Source organism: Miniopterus natalensis, chromosome 1 (genome assembly GCF_054644295.1).
Source record: "Miniopterus natalensis isolate mMinNat1 chromosome 1, mMinNat1.hap1, whole genome shotgun sequence".
Taxonomy (NCBI): domain Eukaryota; kingdom Metazoa; phylum Chordata; class Mammalia; order Chiroptera; family Miniopteridae; genus Miniopterus; species Miniopterus natalensis.
In genome coordinates this window covers 54,169,615-54,194,524 of record NC_142081.1, presented here as the reverse complement: position 1 = coordinate 54,194,524, position 24,910 = coordinate 54,169,615, and the positions used below count along the sequence as shown (strand labels likewise).

The 24,910-nt window shown below is 36.3% G+C and overlaps 1 protein-coding gene across 2 annotated transcripts in view; it reads right to left on the bottom strand.

Moving 5' to 3' along the window:
* The window catches only part of MYEF2 (myelin expression factor 2), a 38,134-nt gene extending 25,586 nt beyond the window's left edge, over positions 1-12,548 (bottom strand). For both annotated transcript variants that reach the window (XM_087821666.1, XM_087821667.1), the window contains exons 1-6: positions 12,373-12,548; positions 7,468-7,676; positions 6,180-6,232; positions 4,954-4,961; positions 4,758-4,851; positions 179-370 (exon numbers count right to left, since the gene is read on the bottom strand). In XM_087821666.1, the coding sequence (XP_087677792.1) occupies positions 179-370; positions 4,758-4,851; positions 4,954-4,961; positions 6,180-6,232; positions 7,468-7,676; positions 12,373-12,533 (717 nt within the window). In that variant the 5' untranslated portion in view covers positions 12,534-12,548. The remainder of the gene's footprint in view (positions 1-178; positions 371-4,757; positions 4,852-4,953; positions 4,962-6,179; positions 6,233-7,467; positions 7,677-12,372) is intronic.
* Positions 12,549-24,910: the final 12,362 nt, after the last annotated feature.

Below are 24,910 nucleotides of genomic sequence, written 5' to 3'. Positions count from 1 at the left end.
ACTCTAACCTTATATATATAATTAAATTAGGTTTCAGTTTACAATAATTTATGTCTGGCTTACTTTAGTTAAAAATAAAATGTTCTATAAACCTATAACCCATTCATCTAATTAAATAATCTCATAATTAGAACTACATATCTGAATGACAAAATTTTAGACTAAAGCTTAAACTTACATTAGCAACAAAAATTGTGGAACCAAGTCTACCAGCCTGCAAATTACTGATAACCTCAGGAGGAATGTTTGGATTATTCAGAATGGAAGGTGGTAAATTCATCAACCCCGATCCCATATCGGGTACATGTCCTCCTGGAAATGATCCTCCTGTTCGTTGCAATGCCCTACGAGCATTTTCTCCATCAGGATCCTATAACACACATTGAATGTTAAATGCCACTAGATACATCAGAAAGTCTATATAATTAAAACAGCAACTTCAAATTCTACAGTAGCTATCCCATCTGGGTTAAATATTGGCCCTCTTAAAGAGTGAGCTTTTTTCTCATCCAGAAAATTCAGTCCCATAAAAACCTGTGGACAGATAAAAGATTACAGTCTCCAGGGATGTAAATTAAATACCTCTTTCCAATCACTAAAGTCACTTAAGAACTTGAAATAGTTTAATTTTGCCCTTGTACTATTTTAAAAGTATATACACATACACATAAATACACATAACTCAAACAGGAACAAAATACTTACTGCAACTCTTTTCTTTCCCAAATGCACTAATAATGAATTGTCATTGCTAGATGACCAACGCAATGCCACACTGAATTACCCAGGAATATTGGGGTAGAGGGGAACTACGATAATGTGCAAGTTTCATTTCTGAAGAAGCAAAATATAATTATCCACCTTCTAAATGCTTTCCCTCCTCATGATTATGATCTAAGATCGGGTGCACAGAGGGAATAAAGGCTAAATGTCCAAATGAAGAATGATAGTAAACATTGCTCTTTTTTTGGCTCATTAACTTTATAAGAGAAATATTCTACCTTTAAACCAATGAAAAGCAAGTTCAAATATACTTCTCACTCATCTCACTAGGTGAAATGCAAAAAACAAAAAAAATTTTTAAACCACACAAACACAGTAATAGGCTATCATCTGCAATACCAAATGATTATGATATATGTAAGCATCAACTCTACTCTGCTGGCCTGTCTGGAAATACCAATAAAAAGAAAGTTTGGTGACTTTAATACATTCTCTAGATACTAAATTCTCTAGAAAGGCTGGGAGAATAGAAGGTAAAAAAGTGAATGCACAAGTAAAGGTATTTTGGCCTCCAATATATTTCTTCACCATGAAGAATAAAAAGAAATATGGAAGTAAGGAAATAAATTATTTTAAAGAATGCTATGAAACAATAAATGCTTTAGGTCTAAGGTTTCAAAATCTTGTACAAATACAAAAGTCAAGATTGTGGTTACCTATGGAGAAGAACACAAAAGAATAGATGCTCATGAACTATTAAGATAGGTTGTTTGCTCTTAATATTAATAAAGCATATTACTATGTCTTGATTTGTCTTCTATGTACATGACATATACAAATATATATACATATATATAAAGCATATGTACAGCCCAGCAGTGTGGTTGGTGGTTGAGCATTGACCTATGAACCAGGAGGTCAAGGTTTGATTCCCGGTCAGGGCACATGCTCAGGATGCCAGCTCAATACCCAGTAGGGGGGGTGCAAGAGGAAGCTGATCAGTGACTCTCATTACTGATATTTCTATCTCTCCCTCTCCCTTCCTCCCTCTGAAATCAATAAAGCCATATTTTTAAAAAAACATATATACAATACAATTTATATAACACAAATTACCTACTATATAAATAGTTTTTATTCCTCTTTTTACCTTGGATGTCAGCCTGCCAGTCATTGCCTGCTAATGCTAGTAGAGAGCCTATAATAAGTTTACAACTGTTACTAAACCCCATTGAATTACATGAAAAGTGAAATTCTAATACCTGTAAAGGAACATTGGAAATAAATTTTTCCTTAGACTCTCACTAGTAGTTCTCAGCACTGACCTCAGCACTGACCCATCTGTAAATCCGATATTCCCAGAAAAGGGGCCTTTAGTGATATTAATCCAAAAAAGGTAACTGAATAAAGAACATCTCACCATTTAGCTAGGCCAACCTATACAATTTTTTCCTCTTAAAAGGGTTAAAAATGGAAGTATCCTATATTGGCACGGATCACATAACTCTATTCTAGGGTCTCTGAAATACTGAGTATCCACAATGTGCTAAAACTTAAAAGAACACAAAAGACATGGACCTGGCCTTTAGCATCCAATACACTTTTCTTCCAATTAAAAATAAAAACACTGGGAATCTGTAATATTTGTCTTTTGAAGAATAAGAAACATCATAAAACAGTAAATCATAATCCTCAAAATAATAATTTCCCAGAAGAATGGTTTTCTACAAATGTCACCCTTATGGGAAATTATTTAGAATATCAACACATTTCTGGAACACTGGTCCTGGCCTACACATAAAAACCACTAAATAAATGGGCTGGCACAGACCATAACAGTCTAAACTTTCTCTACCAATTCTCCACTTCCCAGTCAGAAGAAAAAAAAAAGAAGAAACCCCAGGCTCAAACAGGGTTAGAAAGGAAGTGAGAAACTAACTCAAATAGAGAGGTTCGAGGTACTTTTATATTGTGTATGTTAGTAGCCTGGCCTTTCATTTTAAGCTATAGCAGTCTCTGCTTATCCATGGTTTCACTCTCCTTGGCTTCAGTTACCCATGGGCAACAACCACCTGAAAATATTAAATGAAAAATTCCAGAAATAAACAATTCATGAGTTTTAAATTGTGTGCTGTCCTGAGTATTATTATGAAATCTTGTGCTGTCTCACACCATCCAGCCTGGGACATGAATCAGGCCTTTGTCCAGTCTCATTCACACTGTATACCACTACCCACCCTTTAGTCACTTAGAAGCCACCTCGGTTATAAATCAACTATCATGGTATCACAGTACTTGTGTTCAAGTGACCTTATTTTACTTAATAATGGCCCCAAAGTGCAAGAGTAGTGATGATGGCAATTCGAATATGACAAAGGGAAGCTGTACAGAGCTTCCTTTAAGTGAAAAGGTAATATGTATAGAAAAAAACAGAATATACTTAGGGTTCGGGCATCCACTGGGGGTCTTGGAATGCAGCCATTGCAGATAAAGGGAAAATACTGCATTATCACCTCATACTAAGGAACAAGAGAACAATGACTAGTAACATCTACACCTTGGACAGGAATAACGACAATCATAATTATTATTACAGCTAACATTTATTATGTAGTTACAATATTTTGAGCAATATGCTAAGTGCTTTATATAATACCACAATTATAACAAATAGCTAACATTTATTAAATGTTTTATATATATTAACTCTTTGACTCCTTATAACACTATTAATAGATTCTAGTATTATTCCCATTTTAGAAATAAGAAAACAAAGAAATAGAGAGCTTAAGTAGTTTGCCCTGGGTCACACAGGTTCTCTTATGCCACAGACTAAGTTCTTTACCATGTATCTAATTTATCCTTATAAATACCCTATTAGGTAAGTATTATCTGTAGTACTATTCAATTACTAAGGTTTAGAGAATAAGTAACATGTCTACTCACACAGCTAGAAGTGACAGAGCTGGGACTCAAATCACTACTATACTAAGTTAAACTGTGACCGATAGTACAGCTCTATTACCAATGATTAACATCTGTGCTAATGGAGACTCTTCAGGGTTCCCAAGTTGTATACTCTATCTTTTTTAATACAGACTTCAGCAAGGATATATACAAAACTGGTCTGTGATCAAACTATTCAGATAAGATTAACAATATGAACTAAAGGAAGAGAGGAAAATGATTGCTATTCAAGCTAATTATTTCTAAGGTCAATTTACACCAAACTATAAATAGTTAGGGTTTTTTTTATGTATCTTCCAATCATTCTTTTATCAACGTATTTATATTGCAACAATTCCATACAAAGGGAACATCTCCATTTTAGGGGTTTACAAGTTCCAGTTATAAATTTCGCTAATAGATGTAACTTTTTAAAAATTTTAATCTGGTATAATTTCAGGTTAATGTTATTAAAAGTATCAATTTTATTCAAATCCATAAGGTATTTGCATTATTAAGCAAGCTTTGATAATCTACATTTCTCAAATTAAACACAATCTAAAAACTGAAAATAAATATACCAAATAAAGTCAACACCTAAAGTGTGTCATCTTTAATTTTTTTTAAAAAGAATAGTTTATTGATTTTTAGAGACAGGAAGGGAGAGGGAGAAAAACATCAATGTGAGAGCGTAACATCAATTGGCTGCCTCCTGCACAACCCCTACCAGGGACCCAGCCTACAACCCAGGCACATGCCCTTGACTGGGAATCGAACTGGCAACCTCCTGGTGCACAGGACGATGTCCAACCAACCCGTACTGGCCAGGGCTTGGGTCCTGAAATTTCTTTAAATCATGTTCCTCTGCTTATAATAATTTGGAGCAAATCAAATATTAGGACAACTGCTTAAGGGCAAATAGAAAATCATGTACAAGCAAAATTGTCATCAATAGATAATACTTTAATAAGAATCTATGCTAAAAAAAATGTTGTAGTCAGACAAATGCATTACCAATGATAAAAATACAAAGAAAACATGTCCTTATATTCAAATGTTTACATTATTCCAAATATAAGCAATCTTACCTCTTTAATATTCAGGGGTCTTCCACTAAGATCATATTTGTTCATGGTTTCTAGTGCTTTCTTTACAAATTCTTCATCTTTAAATTCAACCACACTTAATTGAGAGAAAAATTGGGAGGAAATTTTAATGTACTAAGGTTATTTTTTACAATCAGAAGTTTAAATTTGACTTAAGATACTTAAAAAAAATTCTTACCCACAACCCTATATCCAGGTAGATTTGTCAATATATGCAAAAGAAAAAAAGTTTTATCAGTAGACGAAGTTAATAGTAGAGTCTAACATTTAAGTCATTAAAATCAATTGTCATTTTTTTTCTTTTACACCTCCAGAACATAAAAGGCAAGTGACCACAAATTTTTTGTCAGTTTTAAATATCTTTTTAAGATAGTAGGATCTAGCATAAGCTTGAAGCACATTTTAGATGATTCTTCTTTAAGTTTAAACCAATGTAATATCATTGCACAAATTCAATGAAAACTAATTCAAAGAAATAATTGAAGACTCCAATATCCCTATCCTTACACAGTTATAAATATTTTCAGGAGCTACATTGTGCATAAATAGTTTTTAATGTATATTTTTCAATTTTATTAAAATCAAAATAGGAAATATTAATCTCACTTTTAACAAAGTTCTCAAACTGGCTGCATACAATTTAACAGCAGCCAGTTGCAAGAATGTAAAAAAAGTCACCTATGTTAAAGAAACAAATTTGTAGTATCATTTTAAAAATAATTCCTTGTCATTGTTACTATTCAAAGTGTCACTAGATGCAATGACAAACTTTTTATTTTTCATGCACCCAACTGTTTTTTTGCTAATAAAATTAAACACTGTTAAGAGCTTTCCATTCTTTCTTCAGCATATTCTTTCTTGTTTGTTGCCAAAAATCAAAATTGACTATCGCCCAATCCCTTCTAGGTCAATTTAATTATCAGTGTCATTCATACCAATTGATCAGGGCACTGCCTCTTATGTAGTCCTGTAGGCTACCAAATTAAGTTTTTTTCAGTATAAATTCCAAACAAACATTCTGAAGTAACACCTTTAAATTACAGGCCTCTCATAGAACTCTTAAGGAATATTATCAATTCAGTGACTTTTAAAATAACCTTGAAGACATCAAAACACAACAAAAAAAAAAATCCTACATTAAAATCTATAGTCTAAGAAGAAGCATTACCTTAGAGCATTAAAAAAGTGAATGCTCTTTTTGAGCATTTACAAAACCCATCCCTTCCAGGCAGCTAGCTTGATTTGTATAAGTGTCAGACTTGCTAATATAAAGCCTCAAATCTTGCATAATAAAGTAAAACAAAATGAAACTTAAGTTTCCAAAAACTGGTACAAGTATTATACAAAAAGTAAACTGCTGAGGAACTTTTAAACCTCAAGCAGATTACTGCCCACAGCACTTACCCTTGATTTTCCTTCCGCATCCTTAAAGAGCTCCACGTATGTAACCTCACCAACTACATAAGACATACAAAAGGAAGATACCAAGAAACAATACATTTAAACACCAATATCTTGCTTTACTGCACACCTGTGCACAACTCTACAGAAAAGCACCTATTATTCACCAACAATCAAAACCAGACCAGCATACCTCCTGTCAATGGCTATGTAAATTTAACTAATTTTCAGAAATGTACATCATCCACATTCTCTAAAAAAGCTAACAACCATATTAACCTAATTCATACTACAGATCATATTTTGGCCAGCATGATATAGTTGGTGAACAAATGCACATATACATACAAATGGTCCCTTAGCCTATCATATTAAAAACATCAACATTAGCACTTTTCAAATAACTTTAGTCGCCTACACACAACAGCTGTTTTAAGGTGACTTCCTACCTGAATGTCTTCAATCATGTTTTGCCATCAAACTAAATTTACAAGTCATGCTTCACAGCAAGCCACACACTTTCTAAATAAAGTCAATGAATAAAACCAATCAAATAGTTGTCACCTTACAACAGATACACCAATGCAATTTTTTTTTAATTTATTAGAGGAGATCAGCCTCAAAGCCAAGTACATAGTTTGCAGGACTGTTGAAACTCAATTTTTCAAGAGATAACAAAACTAACTTTTACAAGATCAAGTATTAAAATTATTTTTCCCCAAAACCAACCATGTATATAAAATGAAGGTTTTCAGGTTATTCTGAAAACAAAACTGAAACAGCAGTAACGCAATTTTAATATAGAACTGCAGAGACAGCATCATCGCATTCATGACAATGCAAACAAAATGAATTCCACAGCCAGATTCCAGACTCCACCAAGATAATAACAAAACAGCTTTTGGAAAAAAAAATAATCAGACCTTATTATTCATACTTTAACAGCTAAATGTATTGCTTAACTAATGCAATAGTCCTTTAAAATCTATAAAAACTTCAACTAAACAAAGCAATCACTTTAACAAAATTCTTGGTGGCATGCATATGCTGGCTCACTACTATCCCACTGAAATAACAAAAAGAAAAGAAAAAAAACTTTATTTATCCATACTACCTTGTAATGAAATTGTGTCAAGTGAAAGAAGAGGGAATGATTAATTCACGTGTTAAGAAATGAACAAAAATCGGTTTTTTGAGTCTGTTTGGCTCATAGGTATAAAAAAAGTTCACTTAGTCCCCTCCCCCTTCTATATGAAGATTACCCAACAGTGGGTTTATCAAAGATGTTTACCTTTCTCTCTCATTAGATCTTTAATAGCTTGCCATTTCATGTCATATGGGATGTTGCTAATGAAAACTCTATTACGATTTGGACCCTTCTTTTCTCCAGTGCCCGAATTCTTGTCTTTTGAATAAGGATGAAATCTATGAGTCTTCTTATTTCCTGTAGATTTTTCCTTTAATTCAGATTTCTCTTCTTTCACTGATTCATCATTCTCCCTATGAATTAAAAACAAGAAAATGGAAGTCTATATTAAATATTCAATATTTATCACTTCACTTCACAAAACTCTCCACTAAGTTAGATCTCAGCAAAGCAGATGAAGAGTCAGACTGCTGGCAATGAAATTACCCAATGCCATTTCAAAGCAAGGATTTGGGCATGTTACCAAAATTCTCACTTCACAATCCTTTTTTTCTATATTAAATAGCTGCAGCATCCAAACAATCACCCAGTTTTTCCCTTCATAATGCATAATAAACGTAATTAGAACTTAAGAGGGGGAAATGTGTAATTTTATTCCTACAGTATGTAAAATTGCCACCTTTATGGAGAATTAACTTTCTGGGCCTTATTCAGAACTCTAAAAAATTAATTTACAAAATGATACCCTGAAAAATTTCATCTCTTAAAGGTTAACAGTTTCTTCCCAGAACTCTTCTCCCTTGTTGCTTAAAAACGTAGTTAAAATACGTAGTTATATCTACGTATCTGTACATGCACACACTACCATATGACTCAATTTTTTTCTATTTTCAGTTTTGATCAACATAGAAAACTGATAAGGTATACTAATATTTTCATGCTCAACATTTTCTGTTTTAACCTATAAACTAGGACAGGGTACGGTAAGAGAATCAAGTCATTTTTATTAGTATTATCAATAATGGGGGGGTGGGGTGGAGGAGGAAGCAGCACTTAAACACAACACCAACTAGAAGTTTATAAATCTACTTTTTAATGAGGCCTTAACCGAAAAATTTTTGAATTTATAAAACTGTAACGACAATTCAACTATGTGATGCTATCCATCAACCTTCTGTAGGATACAAGTATATACTTAAAGTAAATCCTGTTGATAAAAAATTTAAATATGTATTTTAAAAATGCAATTTACTTTTCAAAAGAAATCTTTTTTTTTTTACAGAACAATAGATTTATTTTAAATCACTAATTACACTAGTGAATCTAAAACTAACTAAAACTTTTACTTTAAAGCAATTGTTTATAAATATGCATTAATAAAAATCTCTGGGAGTGACACCCAGGAATCTAAATTTTTTACAGCTTCCTGGATTATTCTGATAACCAATCAGGCTTTATAATCCAGTCTCTAAATTATCTTCTAAACCAAGCAACTGTGAGAATATATACATTGCTGTGCTCCACACACACATCTTATTCTAGTCACTTGTTCCATGATATATAGAACTTTTCACACACCACTTTTCTGAGCAGGTTAACAACACAGTCATACATATAATTTGTAAAACTCTACAAAAAGAAAAACTATCTGTGTTGGGATCAGCAGCATCTAGCATGGTGACTGCACATAACATGCGCTCGATAAATATTAATTCTTGAGTGAGCAAACAGTCAGATGGTGCTACTGTCTTCCAGGAAAACTGCTAAAATTAAGAGATATTAGGGCCAAACTTGCTTTGCCACTTTTTCAGACCCTGACAGGGACACCTTCACTGTCAAACATCTTCCCTTTTCAGAAATGGGAAATCCTAGAAGGGATCATCTCACCTGTCCAACTCTAGCAAGTACTACTTGTCTGTATAGAGTTGCACTACTGAAAATGGCAACTGCTAATTTACAATGCATAATTAAGACTACCTATGGAAGTTTAGAGCTAGAGGTATGGTTTGATTAAGAAACTAAGCTATAACTGCTCAATTTCTGAACTCTTTATATGTCTTAAATACATTATGAAAGACACAGTAAAAATATATGTTAAAACTCTTAGAAAAACAATGCTACATAATATTAAAATATTGGTACTATATTCAGAATTCCATTTAATAATTCCCAAACTATTCATTTAAGCAAACCTTCCTCTTAACATACTTGAAATACTGACTATGACTATTCAGTTTTTAAAAATTTTTATTAAATTTATTGGGGGTGACATTGGTTAATAAAATGATATAGATTTCAAGTGTACAATTCTATATCATCTGTATATTGTATTATGTGTTCACCACCCAAAGTAAGTATCTTTCAGTCACCATTTATCGACCCCTTTACCCTCTTCTATCTCCCCCCACCCCGGGAATCACTATACTGTTGTACATGTTGACTATTTTAAGTTATTTACGCTTAAGGCTGAATTATGCCCACCCAAATTATAACATAAATTCCTGAAAAGTCAATATGGGACATCAAATAAGAAAACATAGTTTTAATATGATTTTAAGAACATAAAGCTATAGTATGAGATCCAAAATTAAGTCCAGTTCCATTCTTTATTCCTAACATGATAAAAAAAGTACTACTCTACTTCAACCACTTCACCCTACTCCAATGCTTTAAACTTTTATGCTAGTATCCTAATGTAACTAACAATCTCCACATACTCCAAGGTACTACTTAATCACACTTGAATAATGAGGAGTTATAACAATACTCTTTTTCCTCTTACTCACTTAAGAAAAGGAGAGCTAGTATACCATTCAGCGCAAAGCAAAAGACTACACTAGGAAAACATCTTTAATTTCTTGTCAAAAGATGTGAACATACCCACTAAATCTTCTGTATGTGAGTTTCATGACCATAAAAGTTTACTTCTACACTTCTTAAACAAATACTTATTGGGCCTTTTTAAGTATAAGGCCTCAGGGATAAAAGATGAATAAGACATAGTGGTCTCCATCTTCAATGACTATCGATTAACCTCAGCAAAAGTCATTTCAATCTTGATAACAAGAGACATTGTGTTCACTTCTGACCAATATATATTTTAAGGCAATACTTGGCAATTTTTATCATCTCTATGAATTCTTATTATTAAAAACATGGAAATCAACTGAAGTTTATGCGTTGGGTTAACTACTCCACCCGTTGGTTCACAGGGTCAAAAAAGGTTCTTAGGTTGATACAGGTAAATGTACCTAGTTATTCAGTGAGAGGGACCATGCTGGATTATGTTTTTATGTAATAGGCAGTTCAAGAAACTCCTGAAAGTAAACTTGCCTCTTCACTCAACTTCTTGGAAAAGAGGACAGGAGAGAGATGAACTATAAGCAGTATGAAAAGGATCTGTATCTGTATTTAATAGTCACATTTCTTAATTTCTTCACCTTGTATTTTCTTTTTCCTCAATTAGAAGTTAAAGAGATTCTTTTTCCGCCTCTCTCCTCTCCTGTCTAAGTAAACCACAAAGAGACTTTAAAAGGGATTAGAGACTTTTAGATCTGATGGAGGTTTAGACAGCAGCTTTACCTGTACTGACACTACTACACTGTTTATATCCAAGTTCAGTAGGGTTTCTCTCTGTAATCCAAGGCTGTACTTTCTGTTCAGGAGAAAAGGGTGGCAGGCCCATGTTGAGATATTTTTAAAAAGCACATTTTAAATGTATCATTTCACTGGTTTTCATTCATATTTATGATGCCCAATCCCTGAAAGCGCACAATTTGGTAGGCATGGTAGAAAGTGCTTCAGTCACTTTTGGTCCCTGGGCTGCGGAGGTGCACCGCATTCCACCTAGGAACACACTCCCTGTACCTTTACCTCCATTCTGCCTAAAGATAGCGCCTATCCTGTCCACACCCAACTGAGAGCAGGAGTGCCACAACTAACCTCATCTGCAATCAACCCTTAGACAGGCTGGGCCAGATTTACTACACTTTCAAACATTTTTACACAAAAGAAAAGCAAGACCACTTCCCTGGTCTATTGTAGTGGGAGCACATGTCCACTGCTTTCCACTCTTGAGGAATAGCTGAGAGAAGGAAAACGATGTTTTCACTAAATTAACAACCTCCTTCCCACTTCAGGTTTAAAGAGCTGGGCATATGCAAATAAAGCCCGCCTTCACACACACCCCCATAACAACAACAAAGGGGAGCGTAACATTTCCTTACACTAACTAGAAATTAGTATGAATTCGCGTCAACTCAATTCTTCATAGGTCCTAATGACAGGTGCAATCTTAAAAGTAGTGGATTTCCCTCAATTAAAAAAAAAAAATCCTACTATGCCACCATACCAGAATTAAGAACCTACCATCACACACTGTTTTAAAAAAAAAAAAAAAAAAAAAAAATACCTGCACGGTAGACAAACATTTGGGGGCCGGGAAGGGCGAGCAAGGCTTACATTTCCCTTTTCAAAAGCACCTCTTCCAATTCAAGGGTAGCACAATGGATTCAGCCTCACAGCCCGTTAGTAAACTTCCCCTCGGTACCTATCTGTTCACAAGTGCGTGTTTACTTTGGAAAACAGCAGAACGACTGGAGGTCTGCCGCGCAGCGCGAGGCGGGGAGGCGCGCGGACAGTCCTCGGAAACGCGTCCCGCCTCCGCGGCGAGGAGGAAATGTCCGATGATGTCATCCCTAGATACTCCCTAGTGATGAACACTAACTACTGGCCTTTAAACGCGGGACCATTTCCCAGCAAACCGCGCCGGCCGCCGGGCTTTGCTGGCCGGCTCTCCGGCGGCAGCCGGGGCGGCGGGGCTCAGCCGTGACCTCCGGCTGCAAACGGCACGGGGCCGCCGCCCCCCGCACCCCGCTCGCCGCGCCCGGAGCGGGAGGCTCGGGCCTGGGAGCAGCCCGGCTGCACCTGCTCCGCCCGCGCCCCGCGGCCCAGGGCCGTTCCCCCCGAGGCCCAGGCCGTCCCCCCCCCCCCCCCAGGCCGACTTCCCGTCCCCCACCGCGTCCCGGCCCCCGGAGGAAAAGACAATACATTTTAACGCCGTTGGAGCCGCTGCTGTGCTGAGGGGGCTGCTTCTCCGCCTCCGGCGGGTGCGCTTCTCGCCGCGCCTCCCCCGGCGGCTCGGCGGGCTGTGCCAGCGGGCTGTCGTGCCCCGCGGCGCCGGGCACCTCGGCCTTGTCAGCGTCCGCCATCCCGCCGCCACTACCTCCGCCTCGGCCGCCCGCGCTGAGAGGCTCCGAGCGTGACAATGGCGGCGGCCGGGAAAGCGGTAACGGATCCCGATTTGAAAAGGCCCCGAGCGCTCAGTTGCCCGGATCTCGCGAGAACCAGCCGGGGCCTGGCGACTGGGAGATGGTGCGAGCCGGGGGTGGGGGGTGGGAGTGGGAGCGGGAGCGCGGCGTGGGGGAAGGGCGAGGACGGGGTGGCCGGTCGGGGCCGCCATTGCCGCAGTCGGCCCTGCCCCGGGCCGGGAGCGCTGGGCGTGTCCAGGGCCCGGGGGTGCTCCGGCGCGTCCCCCGCCGGCCTGTGGCGTGGCACCCAGCGGGGGTCTCCGCGCCAGAGTCGCCTGTGGGTGCTGGGAGCCCCTAGCGCTCCGGTCGGTTCGGACTGTTCCTTCCAGGTAGCCGCCCTGCATCTTTGGAGACGTCTGCAGATCTTCAGGCTCCCCTTAGAAAGCCTTTGATGCAGACAAATCCCCTGGCACTGCCCGGCACCCCGTGAGCATTCAATGAACAGTCGTTGATGACCGGTTGCCGTTCCCCAGAATGAAATGCGTTGGATTTGTTGTGAGCTCCGGTGGTGTTTGACAATGAGGCTTTCCTGGGAACTCCCTACCAGCTTATCAAAGGAAGACTGAAGTTTTTTTAATTCTCCGGGCAACAATCAATGGGGAGAACCCATACTTTTTATAAGAAATCTACTAGATTGGCTAATAATAGACATTTTCGGTTTGGGTTATGCCTTTATTATATGCTGACGGAAATTATACTTGAAGCAGTTATAGACTCTCAAACAAATTTAATTACCATATAGAGTTTTAAAATACAGTCATAGGTATTTTCCCCCTAAGTATGAAGAAAAAAAATATCCATCAGGCTTAACTCCTAACTCTGAAGTACTTTAATTTCACATTTAAATAACCTTTTTCAGCTGAAAATTCAGACTTCGCCAAATGTTCTTTTCATAAAGAAGCAAACATGTATGATTTACATTCTTCGCAGAATGTTTTGCACATCAGTAGGACAGCTGTAGCTTGAAACATACTCAAGTATTGCATAATATCCCCGTCCTTTGACATGTCAATATGCAGGTTTCCACGCTTAATCATAAAACATTTAATGCTATGCTACAAGACAATCTATGTCATTGAACACATACACATAAAAATCAGAAGAATTTTAATTATTAATGAGTATGCTTGGTAAAATACTGCTGTTTAAGGTGCTACTGATATTGTTTCATAAACAGAATACACGCTATGATAGTTGCTCTATTAAATTGTTTCTCCTCAGTCAAGCCTAAGACTTAGCGCTTGAAGAAGAAAGGAGTGGGATTTTTTAAATATATGTTTTTATTGATTTGAGAGAGAGAGAAACATGGATGTGAGAGAGAAACCTCGATCTGTTGCCTCCTGCATGCATCCTGACCCTGGGGACTAACCCGCCACCTGGGCATGTACACTGACTGGGAATCAAACCAGACTTTTTGGTGCACAAGAGGACACTCAACCAACTGAGCCACACAAGCCAGGGCGGGAATGGGATTTTGACCCAGAAAACCTGGGTTAAAACCCCAGCTCTGCCACTTCCTGCCTATAACTGCTTGGGCAAGTCACTTACCTTCTCAATTTCTTCATAGTAAATTGGAATAGTAATACTTACCTTGCAGGATTAAGGTGAGGATTAAAAGAAAACACTTTATATAGGACAAAATGCTATATGAATGTAAAGTAGTATTATAATTCCCTGTTTCTCTAGGCTGGGGAGGGTTTTAGTCATAGGGAAGTCAGGTGATATTCCCAAGACCTGAATTATAAGTACTTTCAAAACATTCTTCACTCTCTGCGTATCCTTTTGCTATAGTTGAATTTAATTATGAAAATTTAACCCTGTAGTCCCTAGTATATTCTTGCAAAATCCTTCAATAGAGCCAATTTAATATTTTTAAGAGGCCTTTATGCTTAAAACAGAGTAGTAGGTGCCTGAGGAATACAAAAATGAGTATAGGCCTGTTGAGAGAGGATGTTTATAAAAAGCACTATTTGAGTTCTGTAATAAAGATAAAAGCGAAGTATTATTTAAAATTTATTTACAAAAAGAGGAGACCAGCCTGCATGCTATAGTGTGCTAAAACATTCCATTCAAATATTTATCGTGATTATTGAGCTTTTTGGCCCCCTTTTAAATTTTGTGCCTAAGGCAAATGCCTTACTCACTGTACCTTAGTCCTGATTCTATAAATGCATAAAGGGCAGAGGTTAATTCCTACAGGGGAATCCATGAGAGCTGCACAAAAGAGCTGGATCTTAAAAGACGAAGAGAATTGGGGGAAGCTTCTGAAGAGAAAATGATTAATCCTTACCACTCCATCCGACTGCTCTATAGATTGATCTTTCCTCCCTCTTTTGCTATTAGTATTGTACTTATGTTAGCTAAATCTGCAAAAAGTAAAGAAAAACTAGTTATTAACATTCTATTGCTGTATGTTCCCCCTCTTTTAAGTCCACATATACATGTTATAAAATAATTGAATAAAGCTTTCATTTTTGTCTACTTATAGTTCCCATTACAAGTGTCATCCTTTACAGTTACACAAAATGTATTAATAGTACAACTTCACATAACCACTTAGTTTTTTTCTTACAAATTGAAATGTGGGGGGAGGGGGAGAGCCATTATTCATATCTAGAGATTTAACCCTAAAATCCCAAAATATTTTCAATTAATATTAAATATGTGTATCATTTAGAAATTGTGTTCACCAGGTAGTAATAGAGACTGGAAATAAAATAATAGTGTATGAAACAAGATAGGAGTTTTTACTCTGTTGAGAAAAAGAAGTGCAGAGGGAGGCATCTCAGAGGAGATAGGGTAGCTCCACAGTCATCAAGGACTAAGGTTCTTTCGGTTTTAATCTTACACCGCCCTCATGTGAGGCTTCCATTCTGCGGGTCGCCCTCTGGCCCAAGATGGCTCTGTAGATCTAGGCATCTTGTGGGCATTGGAGGCCAGGAAAAAAGTGTTGCATCCAGAATTCTCACACAACACTTCTGCTCATGAGTGGGAACTTAGTCACATGACACACCCAACTGTAGGGGAGGTTGGCAAATAACTTTTTATTTGGGCTCACTGACCAGAGTTCTACTTCCAAAGAAGAGACTCTAGTGGCAACTAGAATGTGATCATCCTTCTAGCCTTGCATTGGTGGTACGTATATACTAATGGAATATCACTCAGTCATAAAAAAGAACGAAGTCTTGTCATTTCCAACAATGTGGATGGACCTAGAGGGTATTATGCTAAATGATAGGTTAAACTAAGAAAAACAAATACCATATGATTTCACTAAAAACCAAAATAAACAAGCAAGCAAAACAGAAACAAATTTATAGATACAGAGAACAAATTGATGGTTGCCATATGGGACAGGGTTGGGAAGATAGGCAAAAAAGATGAAGGCATTAAAAAATACAAGTTGCAGTTATGAAAATAGTCACGAGGATGTAAAGTAACAGCATGGAATGTAGTCAATACTATTGTAATAACTACATATGGTGTCAGATGGGTCCTAGACTTATCAGAGTGATCACTTCCTAAGTTATGTAAATGTCTAATCACTATGTTGTACACCTGAAATTGATACAATATTGTATATCAACTGTAACTGAAAAATAAATTTTTTAAAAATTCGAAGGCAAAGACCAAAAATATGAAGTCAAACAGAAAGTATAATGTGATTTTTAAATCAATTTGCTTGGCTTTAAAAAATTAAATGGCTAATCAGAGACATAGAAGCATGTAACAGACTCATGAATCTCGGGGTAGGGGGAGGTGGGAAGAGATTAACTGAAGAATTTGTATGCATATATACATAATCTTTGGACACAGAGTACGGTGAAGTCCTGGGGAGGGGGCGGGAGCAGGGAAGGGGGGGTCAATGGAGGGGAAAAAGGGGACATCTATAATACTTTCAACAATAAAGATAAATTTTAAAAAATTAAATGGCTGAATTTGGAGTTTCTAAACTTTAGAGAATTAAAACTTAAAAAGGAATTTATAACTTTAAAAAATACTACAGGTTATATTTGAAATCCATATGTAGTTTCCTTTTGCATCACAGAAGTTTATTCTGTGATGAAAAAGTGGATGTCAGTTATTGTCACTAGAAAGAAAAGTATAGTCTTATTCTGACAATCAACTACTTACTATCCCCCCACCCCCAACCCCATTGCTCTGCTTAATTTAGGAATCTATTTTTTAGCATTTAGCATTCTAAAAATACATCCTGAAGAAAGGACTCTACCAGTGAAGTGAAGTTTAGAATTAGGGCAATTATCTGAATAATCAAGGCTGAAATTCTACTTTCACCTCAATTATTGAAATAATTCAGATAATACCAAGGGTTTTGCTTGAATTCCTTAGATAATTGTTACATTTTTCAACTTTATAACGCAGGGGTTATTGCCCAATAACAGATTTACTTTTGATTTTTGCAAGAAATATTGGAACTTTCTTAGAAGACTAAAGATTCCTTTGATTCCCCGATGTTTATTTGAAGTCTCAATTTTTATTCATGTTCTAACTTCTTAATTTAAATAATTTAATTTAAATTTTTAATTAAATTTCTTAATTTAAATTTTTCTTCAGTCTCACCCCAGTAACTGCATGAAAGGGAGGCTCAGCAGAGCCAATTTTCAGAGTTCTGCCCCACTGCCCTCCCTGTGTGCAGTTACTCTCCCCACTTTAACAATTCCATGAACTGGGCTTTCCCTGTCCAAAGCCATGGATATTGTATGGTGATATTTTTAACCATTCTAAGTTTGGTATACTAACCCAAAAAGTAAGGTAGTTCCCCCTTATCCACAGGGGATATGTTCTATGACCCCCAGTGGATGCCTGAAATTGCAGATAATACTGAATTGTATATATATGTGTGTATATATATATATATAGTGTATATATACATAGTATGTGTGTGTGTGTGTGTGTGCGTATATATATGTGTGTATATATATATATATATATATATACTATGTTTGCCCCATACATACATACCTATGATAAAATTTAATTTATAAAGTAGGCACAGTAGGTGATTAACAAAAATAATAATAAAATAGAAGTTATAACAATATACTGCAATGAATGTTAAGTGGATGGCTTTGGGGCCATCCTGAAGTAAAAAATAAAGCTTACTTGAACACAAGCACCGAAATACCATGGCAATGTGATGACCAAGAAGGCTACTAAGAGACAAGGGACAGGTAGTGGGTAGAGTGTATGGGTGTGGATATGCTGAACAAGGATGATTCACATCTCGCGCTGGACAGAGCAAAATTTCATCATGCTACGCAGAAAGGCATGCAATTTAAACTTACAAATTCTTCACTCCTGGAATTTTCCATTTCATATTTCAGACCATGGTTGACCACAGGTCACTGAAACCGTGGAAAGCAAAACCAAGGCTAAGGGGGGACTACGATATTAATGAAAACGATTGCTTCATAGCAGTTATTGCTTTTAATGTAAAAACCCACTTTAGCAATATCATTCTTCAGTTTTTCAATCACAACATTTAAAAGAGAAAACAGATTTCTTAGAGTGATGAATAATAAAGTTCAATCCACATGCTGTCCAGTGCATTTGAAGGTAAGCCTATAAATGCTGATCATAGAGATGACTGACACAATCCATGTTCCTCTTCTTATTTAATAACAAAAATGTATTTAAGGTGACTGAATATTGCTGAAAGTCCACATTTCCTAGGCACACTTGAAGCTATGCATGCACAGGGCATAACCATGCTCCAGCCAGTAAGATATAAGCAGAAGTGTTGTGAGGACCATGCAGGAGGTTCCTTAGAAGGAACTCACTTAACTAGAAGAATAGCCTTTGTCTCTCTTGCCTCGTCCTGCTGTGGGCTTGGAAGGAGCAAATGATGTCTGTAGCAATAGCAACCAGGTTGGACCGTGAGGTGACCTTGTAATTGGAAGCTAAGTGCTGAAGGCGGTGTAACAGGAAAATAAAATTAGGGTCTCTGATGACAACATGAAGCCACAGTAACAACCCCCATATTCCTACCACAAACTTGTTTTCAAGAGTAGGAAATAAATTTCTATCCTGATTAAATTGCTGCTACTTAAATTCTTTCTATGATGCATAGTTTAACTTAATCCTGATGATCCTGATAATTTTTGTATTGAAATAACTGATTTGCTTCGATAGTTTCTTCTACATTGTGGTCACACAAACACTACTTTAAACATTTTTTTTTGTGGAGAGGTCATTTGCATTGGTTTTTGTTTGTTCCTTTGCTTTATGCTATAGAACACTACAAGTTTCCTATCTGATATACATTCTTCCTTGACCAAGCCACAATTCTGTTTAGAGTAGCAATGTGCCCAGCTAAAGTATGGGGCCATAGGACACAGGTCTAGCTAAGAAGTTATAAAAAAGAAATATGCTACAGGTGCTAAAAGGGTCTTTCCTAATAAGTTCTTTGTATTCCTTCTTTTCTGTGAGACTCAAGGGTGGAATATCCCTCTTGAAAGCATGAGGCAACAATTTTGAGGACAAAAACTACTAGCTAAGGATGACAGATCAGTAGTTTAGGGGACTGAAACATTGATGGCCTCATAGAACCATTGTATAAGCCCTGGATTGCCTACATCTGAAGTTCTTGTTTTGAGAGAAAAATTAACCCCATTGCCTTTAGGCATTGCCATTGGATTTGTTACCTCACTTTTATGAATCTGAACAGAATCCAAAAATTCTACCCTTTTTCAGCCCTTTTTAACAAGGGTCACACCATTCCTGATGGTTACTTATGAGCCCAGTTTGTTAGAAGCAATGATTTTTCAGTAGTATGCAAATGTGACATATTCTTCATGGTGTATTGTAGAATAGTAGGCTGAAATTATTTCATGTCATTACATTTCAAGTCACAAACTGTATAAACATGTTAAAATATATATGTGTATATATATATATGCAAATATATACACATAAATATGTATTTAAACAAACTTGATTAGGTGTATTTCTATGATGTTCATGTCTTACTTTATTCAGCAGTCAACCAGGAACAGAAAAAAAATTTTGGATGAAGTCAAACAATATAGATATTTCATGTAGGAATTAATGCACAAAGACTGAGAGATTTACCACAATAATTAGTAGGACTGGGGGAGCAAAGGTCTAAGAGGGATTGCCAATTTTTAAAAATTAAGAAGGGCAGGAATCATGGGGAACCATCACCAACGATCATGGTTGTCTGTGGCAGCAAGTCGCAAATTCTTCTTATATCCCAAAGCTACTGGGCATAACATCTCATCTCATCAACCATTCGCTGATACCTACAAGGTCACTGCTGCCAAGGTGGACGGTTTATTTGTCTTCCTCCTCTAAAATTTTGCACCACCGCCTCTCAGGGGTACAGTCCAGGTTAGAATGCTGCTGGCAACAGAGTCTGAGGAATGTTTTACACAAGGGGGAGCTTCAAAGGATAAGAATGATGCTGAGCATCAATAAGTGATATTTGACACACTTTCTAAGCAATACGGCATTGTTCTTAGATACTCAAATACAAAGGACAGAATTACTTCATTCATTCATTCATTCATTCATTCATTCATTCATTCATTCATTCATTGTGCCTGTTAGATTTAGGAATGCCTGCACTTCTAAATAAGAGTAAGTATGTAAAATCACTTATAGCTTACATTATTCTCTTGACTCCACTAACAAATCTCAATTTTGAATTCCCCTCGATACCCTTCAGATTACTAAGGAGACTCCATGGTGGACATCAAGGTGGATGTTCTGACAGTCCCGAGGTCGCTGAGGAATGGTACACTTGCATAAGCATAACAAACTGTGTAAACATGTTAAAATATATATGTACATATATACGCATAAGCATTCCACCTGTATTTCTGCACCTGGCTTCCTAATATTTCTGGAAACTAGTGTCAAAAACATATCTGTAACATCAGACCTTATCCTTCCCAACTGTTTATTGCTTTGCACATCATGGGGAACTATCACCAACGATCATGGTTGTCTGTGGCAGCAAGTCTCAAATTTTTTATGACTGTTTTGGGACAGTCATATAAGAACAACTATGTACTGCCCGCCTTGTGTGGCTCAGTGGTTGAGCGTCAGCTCGTGAACCAGGAGGTCACGGTTCAATTCCCGGTCAGAGCACATGCCTGGGTTGCGAACTGGATCCTCAGTAGTGGTTGTGCAGGAGGCAGCTGACCAATGACTCTCTCTCGTCATTGATGTTTCTATTTCCCCCCCTCCTCTCTCTGAAATCAATAAAAACATATTTTAAAAATAAATAAATAACAAAAAAACATAGGTGTACTATATATAAAATACTATGTAAAAATTATTAAAATTAATCAGTCCTCAAAACATTGTTTATACTTTATCCTTAAACTCTTCATATTTTAAATATTCTTTTATAAAATAGCCACTAACTTCAATTTATTTTATACAGACTTTCAAGTAGTATTGAAAGATAAGGCCCTTTTGTTTTTCCAATTGTCTTTTATAGTTGCTCAAAGTGACTTTGTATCTTACCAAATACTCATTCGGTTTAATTTTGCTTAACATATGAGAGTTGTGAATTTTATTTGGTCAGCTTAGATTTAGAAATCTAATATTAAATATACAAGTGTTTCAACTTTAACAATGCAAGCATTTCTGGAAAGAAAAAAAAAACCTATCATGTTCTACAAAATAATGTGCTAAAAATAACTGGAAACCTAAGAAAATGAAAAGATATATCTGATAGAGGACATATATTCAAAATATACAAAGAACTCTTAAAACACAATAAGAAAACAAACCACCGAATTAGAAAGTGGGAAAATATCTAAACAGACACCTCAGCAAAAAAGATATACAGATAGATAACAAGCATAAGATGTTCAATGTTTTACACCATTATAGAATAAAAAATAAAAACAACAATGAGATACCACTACATAGCTATTAGAATGCCTAAAATCTGAAACACTGACAACAGCGAATGCTGCTGAGGAGTGCAAAGCAACAGGAACTCTTATTATTGCCGGTCAGAATGCAAAAGAGCGCAGCCACTTTGAAACACAGTATTACAGTTTCTTACAAAGCTTAACATATTTTTACCACTTAATCCAGTAATCAGACTCTCAGCTATTTACCAAAATGAGCTGAAAACTTATGTTCACACAAAAACCTGCACATTAATGTTTAGAGCATCTTTAGACATAATTTCCCAAAACTGGGAGCAACCAAGATATGTTTCGATAGGCTAATGGTAAGTAAACTGTGATATACCCATGCAAGGAAATGTTACTAAGCAATAAAAGGAAATGAGCTATCAAGCCATGAAAAGTCATGCAGAAACCTCAAATGTATGCTGCTATGTGGAAAAAAGCCAGTTTGAAAAGGTAACAGAGTCTACATGACTCTACACATACATTCTGGAAAAGGCAAAACAATAGCTACAGTAAAAAGATCAATGTTTCCAGAGGTTGAGTGGGGAGGGGTGGGGGAGGGGAGGAATGAGTAAGTGGAGCACAGGAGATACCTAGGGGAGTGAAACTCTCCTGTTCTGATATATAATGGTGGATACACGACATTATACATTTTTTAAAATCCATAGGACTAAACAACACAAAGAATGAACTCTCATGTAAACTATGAACCTTACTTAATAATAAGGTATTAATGCCGGTTCATCAATTGTAACACACGCATGTACTAATGCAAGACGTTAATAACATGAAACTGTGGGATAAGAGAAAGGAGGTACATGGGAACTTTCTGCTGACTTTTCTGTAATCCTAAAGCTGCTCTAAAAGATAAAGTCCATTCAATTAAAAAACACATGGAATGATTTAGGGGGAAAATCATGCTGAGGAAAAATTGAATGTAAAACCCCTGCAACTTCACAACCAGACACTACAAGAACATTTACAAACCTAAGGAAAACACTAGCGCCGTTGAAAACGAAAGTTAAAAACATACATTACAATATATAGAACTTCACAAAAGATTTAGTTAAGAGTGATGAAACACTCTAAGGAAAGGTTGAATTATGAAAATAAGGGCAAACGCACAAAGATCAGGACAAAGCGTTCAACAGAGGAAGAAGCAGTGAATGGGCACAGTGTACAGGACTGCTTTCCTCCACAGCGACTTCATCCCGCGGGGTTGGCGGAGCTATGGGTAAACTGCTTTTGCTTGGTGGTCAAAACACTAATAGACCGCAGAACATCATGTATAAACCAATTGATTTCCACTTTTTTTTTTGGCAACCCTTCTTGCCCATAACTGACTCCTGTTACAGAAACATAGACTGTAGCAGAATAAACTGCTTTTGCTTTCCTGTTTCTTTAACCCAACAAAATAATTCAAGTCAATTAAATATATGATACTGTAGTTATGGCTCACACATTCATGAAGACTGTGCCCAAGGCACCCTCGCATACTCATTAGATTCAACAGTAAATATACTAGAGGACTTGAAGTACACTTTAAATGAATCAGTTTAAGGCTTAGGAGCAGTAAAAAATGAAACCAATTAAATAAAACGTCATAGATCACTCTGAATTGAAATATTTAGTACATTTTTCTTTGCAGAAAAGTTTACCAGTGAAACATAACATCTCCTTTTCCGTGGGACTTGTCGCACAGGCAACATTAGATCATTATGTACACTGAAGTGTCATCGTGCTCAATTCACTTACGGGTCCACTCAGATCATTTCTTCACTGTTGACAAAAATCCCACATAGCGATTTTCTAATCAAATCTAATCATCCTGTTACTGTGCTCTTTAATCCTATTTCAGCATATTCAGCATTGGCTACTTTCTAGAGATCAGACGGTAAAGCAACTCCACCTGATTTCCAAGGAAATCCAAGGGGGGAAAAAAAGACCAGAAAACAAATGGAATGGTAAGGAAAAAAAAAAAAAAAGAGGTATTTAAGTCAGTCAATACTTAGTTGCAAAACTGAGAATGAGGCCATGATCATTCATTTATAAGAGAAATTTTTAAATTGCTTCTTGTATTACTTTGGGATTACAGAAATGGATTTCCAGGGGGCCATGAATGCCTTGAGTTGTGAGAAAAATCATCTATATCTGTGTATTTTTAGGTAGAAGACATATATTTCTTATTGGAATTCCAAAATCATTCTTGATTCTCAAAAAATATTAAAACCACTTACGTGTGAAAAAGGTGTGGGTAGCTTCAAATGATACTCAAAATAGGTAGAAATGCATTTAAAAAAATAAACAGTTGACTCTTGGATATAGCTAATTATCTAATACCATCTAAAGCTAAATAAGCATTGGATTAATTTTTTAAATATTTATAACAAAAGTAAATTATATTTGTCTTTAATCATTTTTAGGTTTTTTATTTGAAAGTTTTGATATCTAACATTTGAGTAAATAACATTTGAAATAACAAGTCACAGCAATATTAAAACATTTTAGCTCATAAAGAATAATCACACTTCAGCCAGACAGATTTCCATGAAAAGCTGAAGGGGACATGTTGGTCTAATAAGCTCAAGAGGTGATCCCACTGTAGAAAATGAGAGCAAGAAGTCAACTGGAGGCTGGGTGGAAAGAATTCATAGCAAGCAAAATTTTCCTTTCAAAGGAATTCTGAGCTGACCTGTCAGAGGAAATTCTTGCTTTCAGTTCCTTTGTGATACCCTCATTCTAGAGTATATTCATTATAGTAGAGTTGTCATGTTCTTTAAATTTCTGTAGTTACCTTGTCTTCTAACAAGGCAGCTAATTAACATTTCTACTCTCTGACATAACAAAAGGTCCTAGTCATGTAAAGGACACTATTTATAGAAACAGGGAAACATAATGTTTAGAAATAAAGCTGATCTGTAGTTATATAAATTGAACTTTTCTTCTGATAGCTTAATATTTATTCTTTAGTCATAATAAATTAGATTTTATCTTCATAGCTAACTAGGTGATTTTTTTTTCTATATTTTAGTTTACTTGTTAAAAACAAATTTATAAGACAATCACATATACTCACCCAGTAGTCAAATTTTTTGGCCAAAAGGTAGAGAAATAAATGTGTTTATTTACTTATTTTGTATTTACTGACTCCATTTCTGATTTTCTGAGTACATTTACATGAGGACATATATTAAAACAGATAATTTAAAGAAAAGAATGTACCAATACTTGAGAAAACAAAATTGTATCAGTCAAGGCAATAGAGAAGACAAAAAAAACATATATAAAGGCCTTAAAGTCTTATATAGTTACTAATTTGTAGTTGTTGATTTGTCTCTAATCCCTGGTGACTAAAAGAAAGGG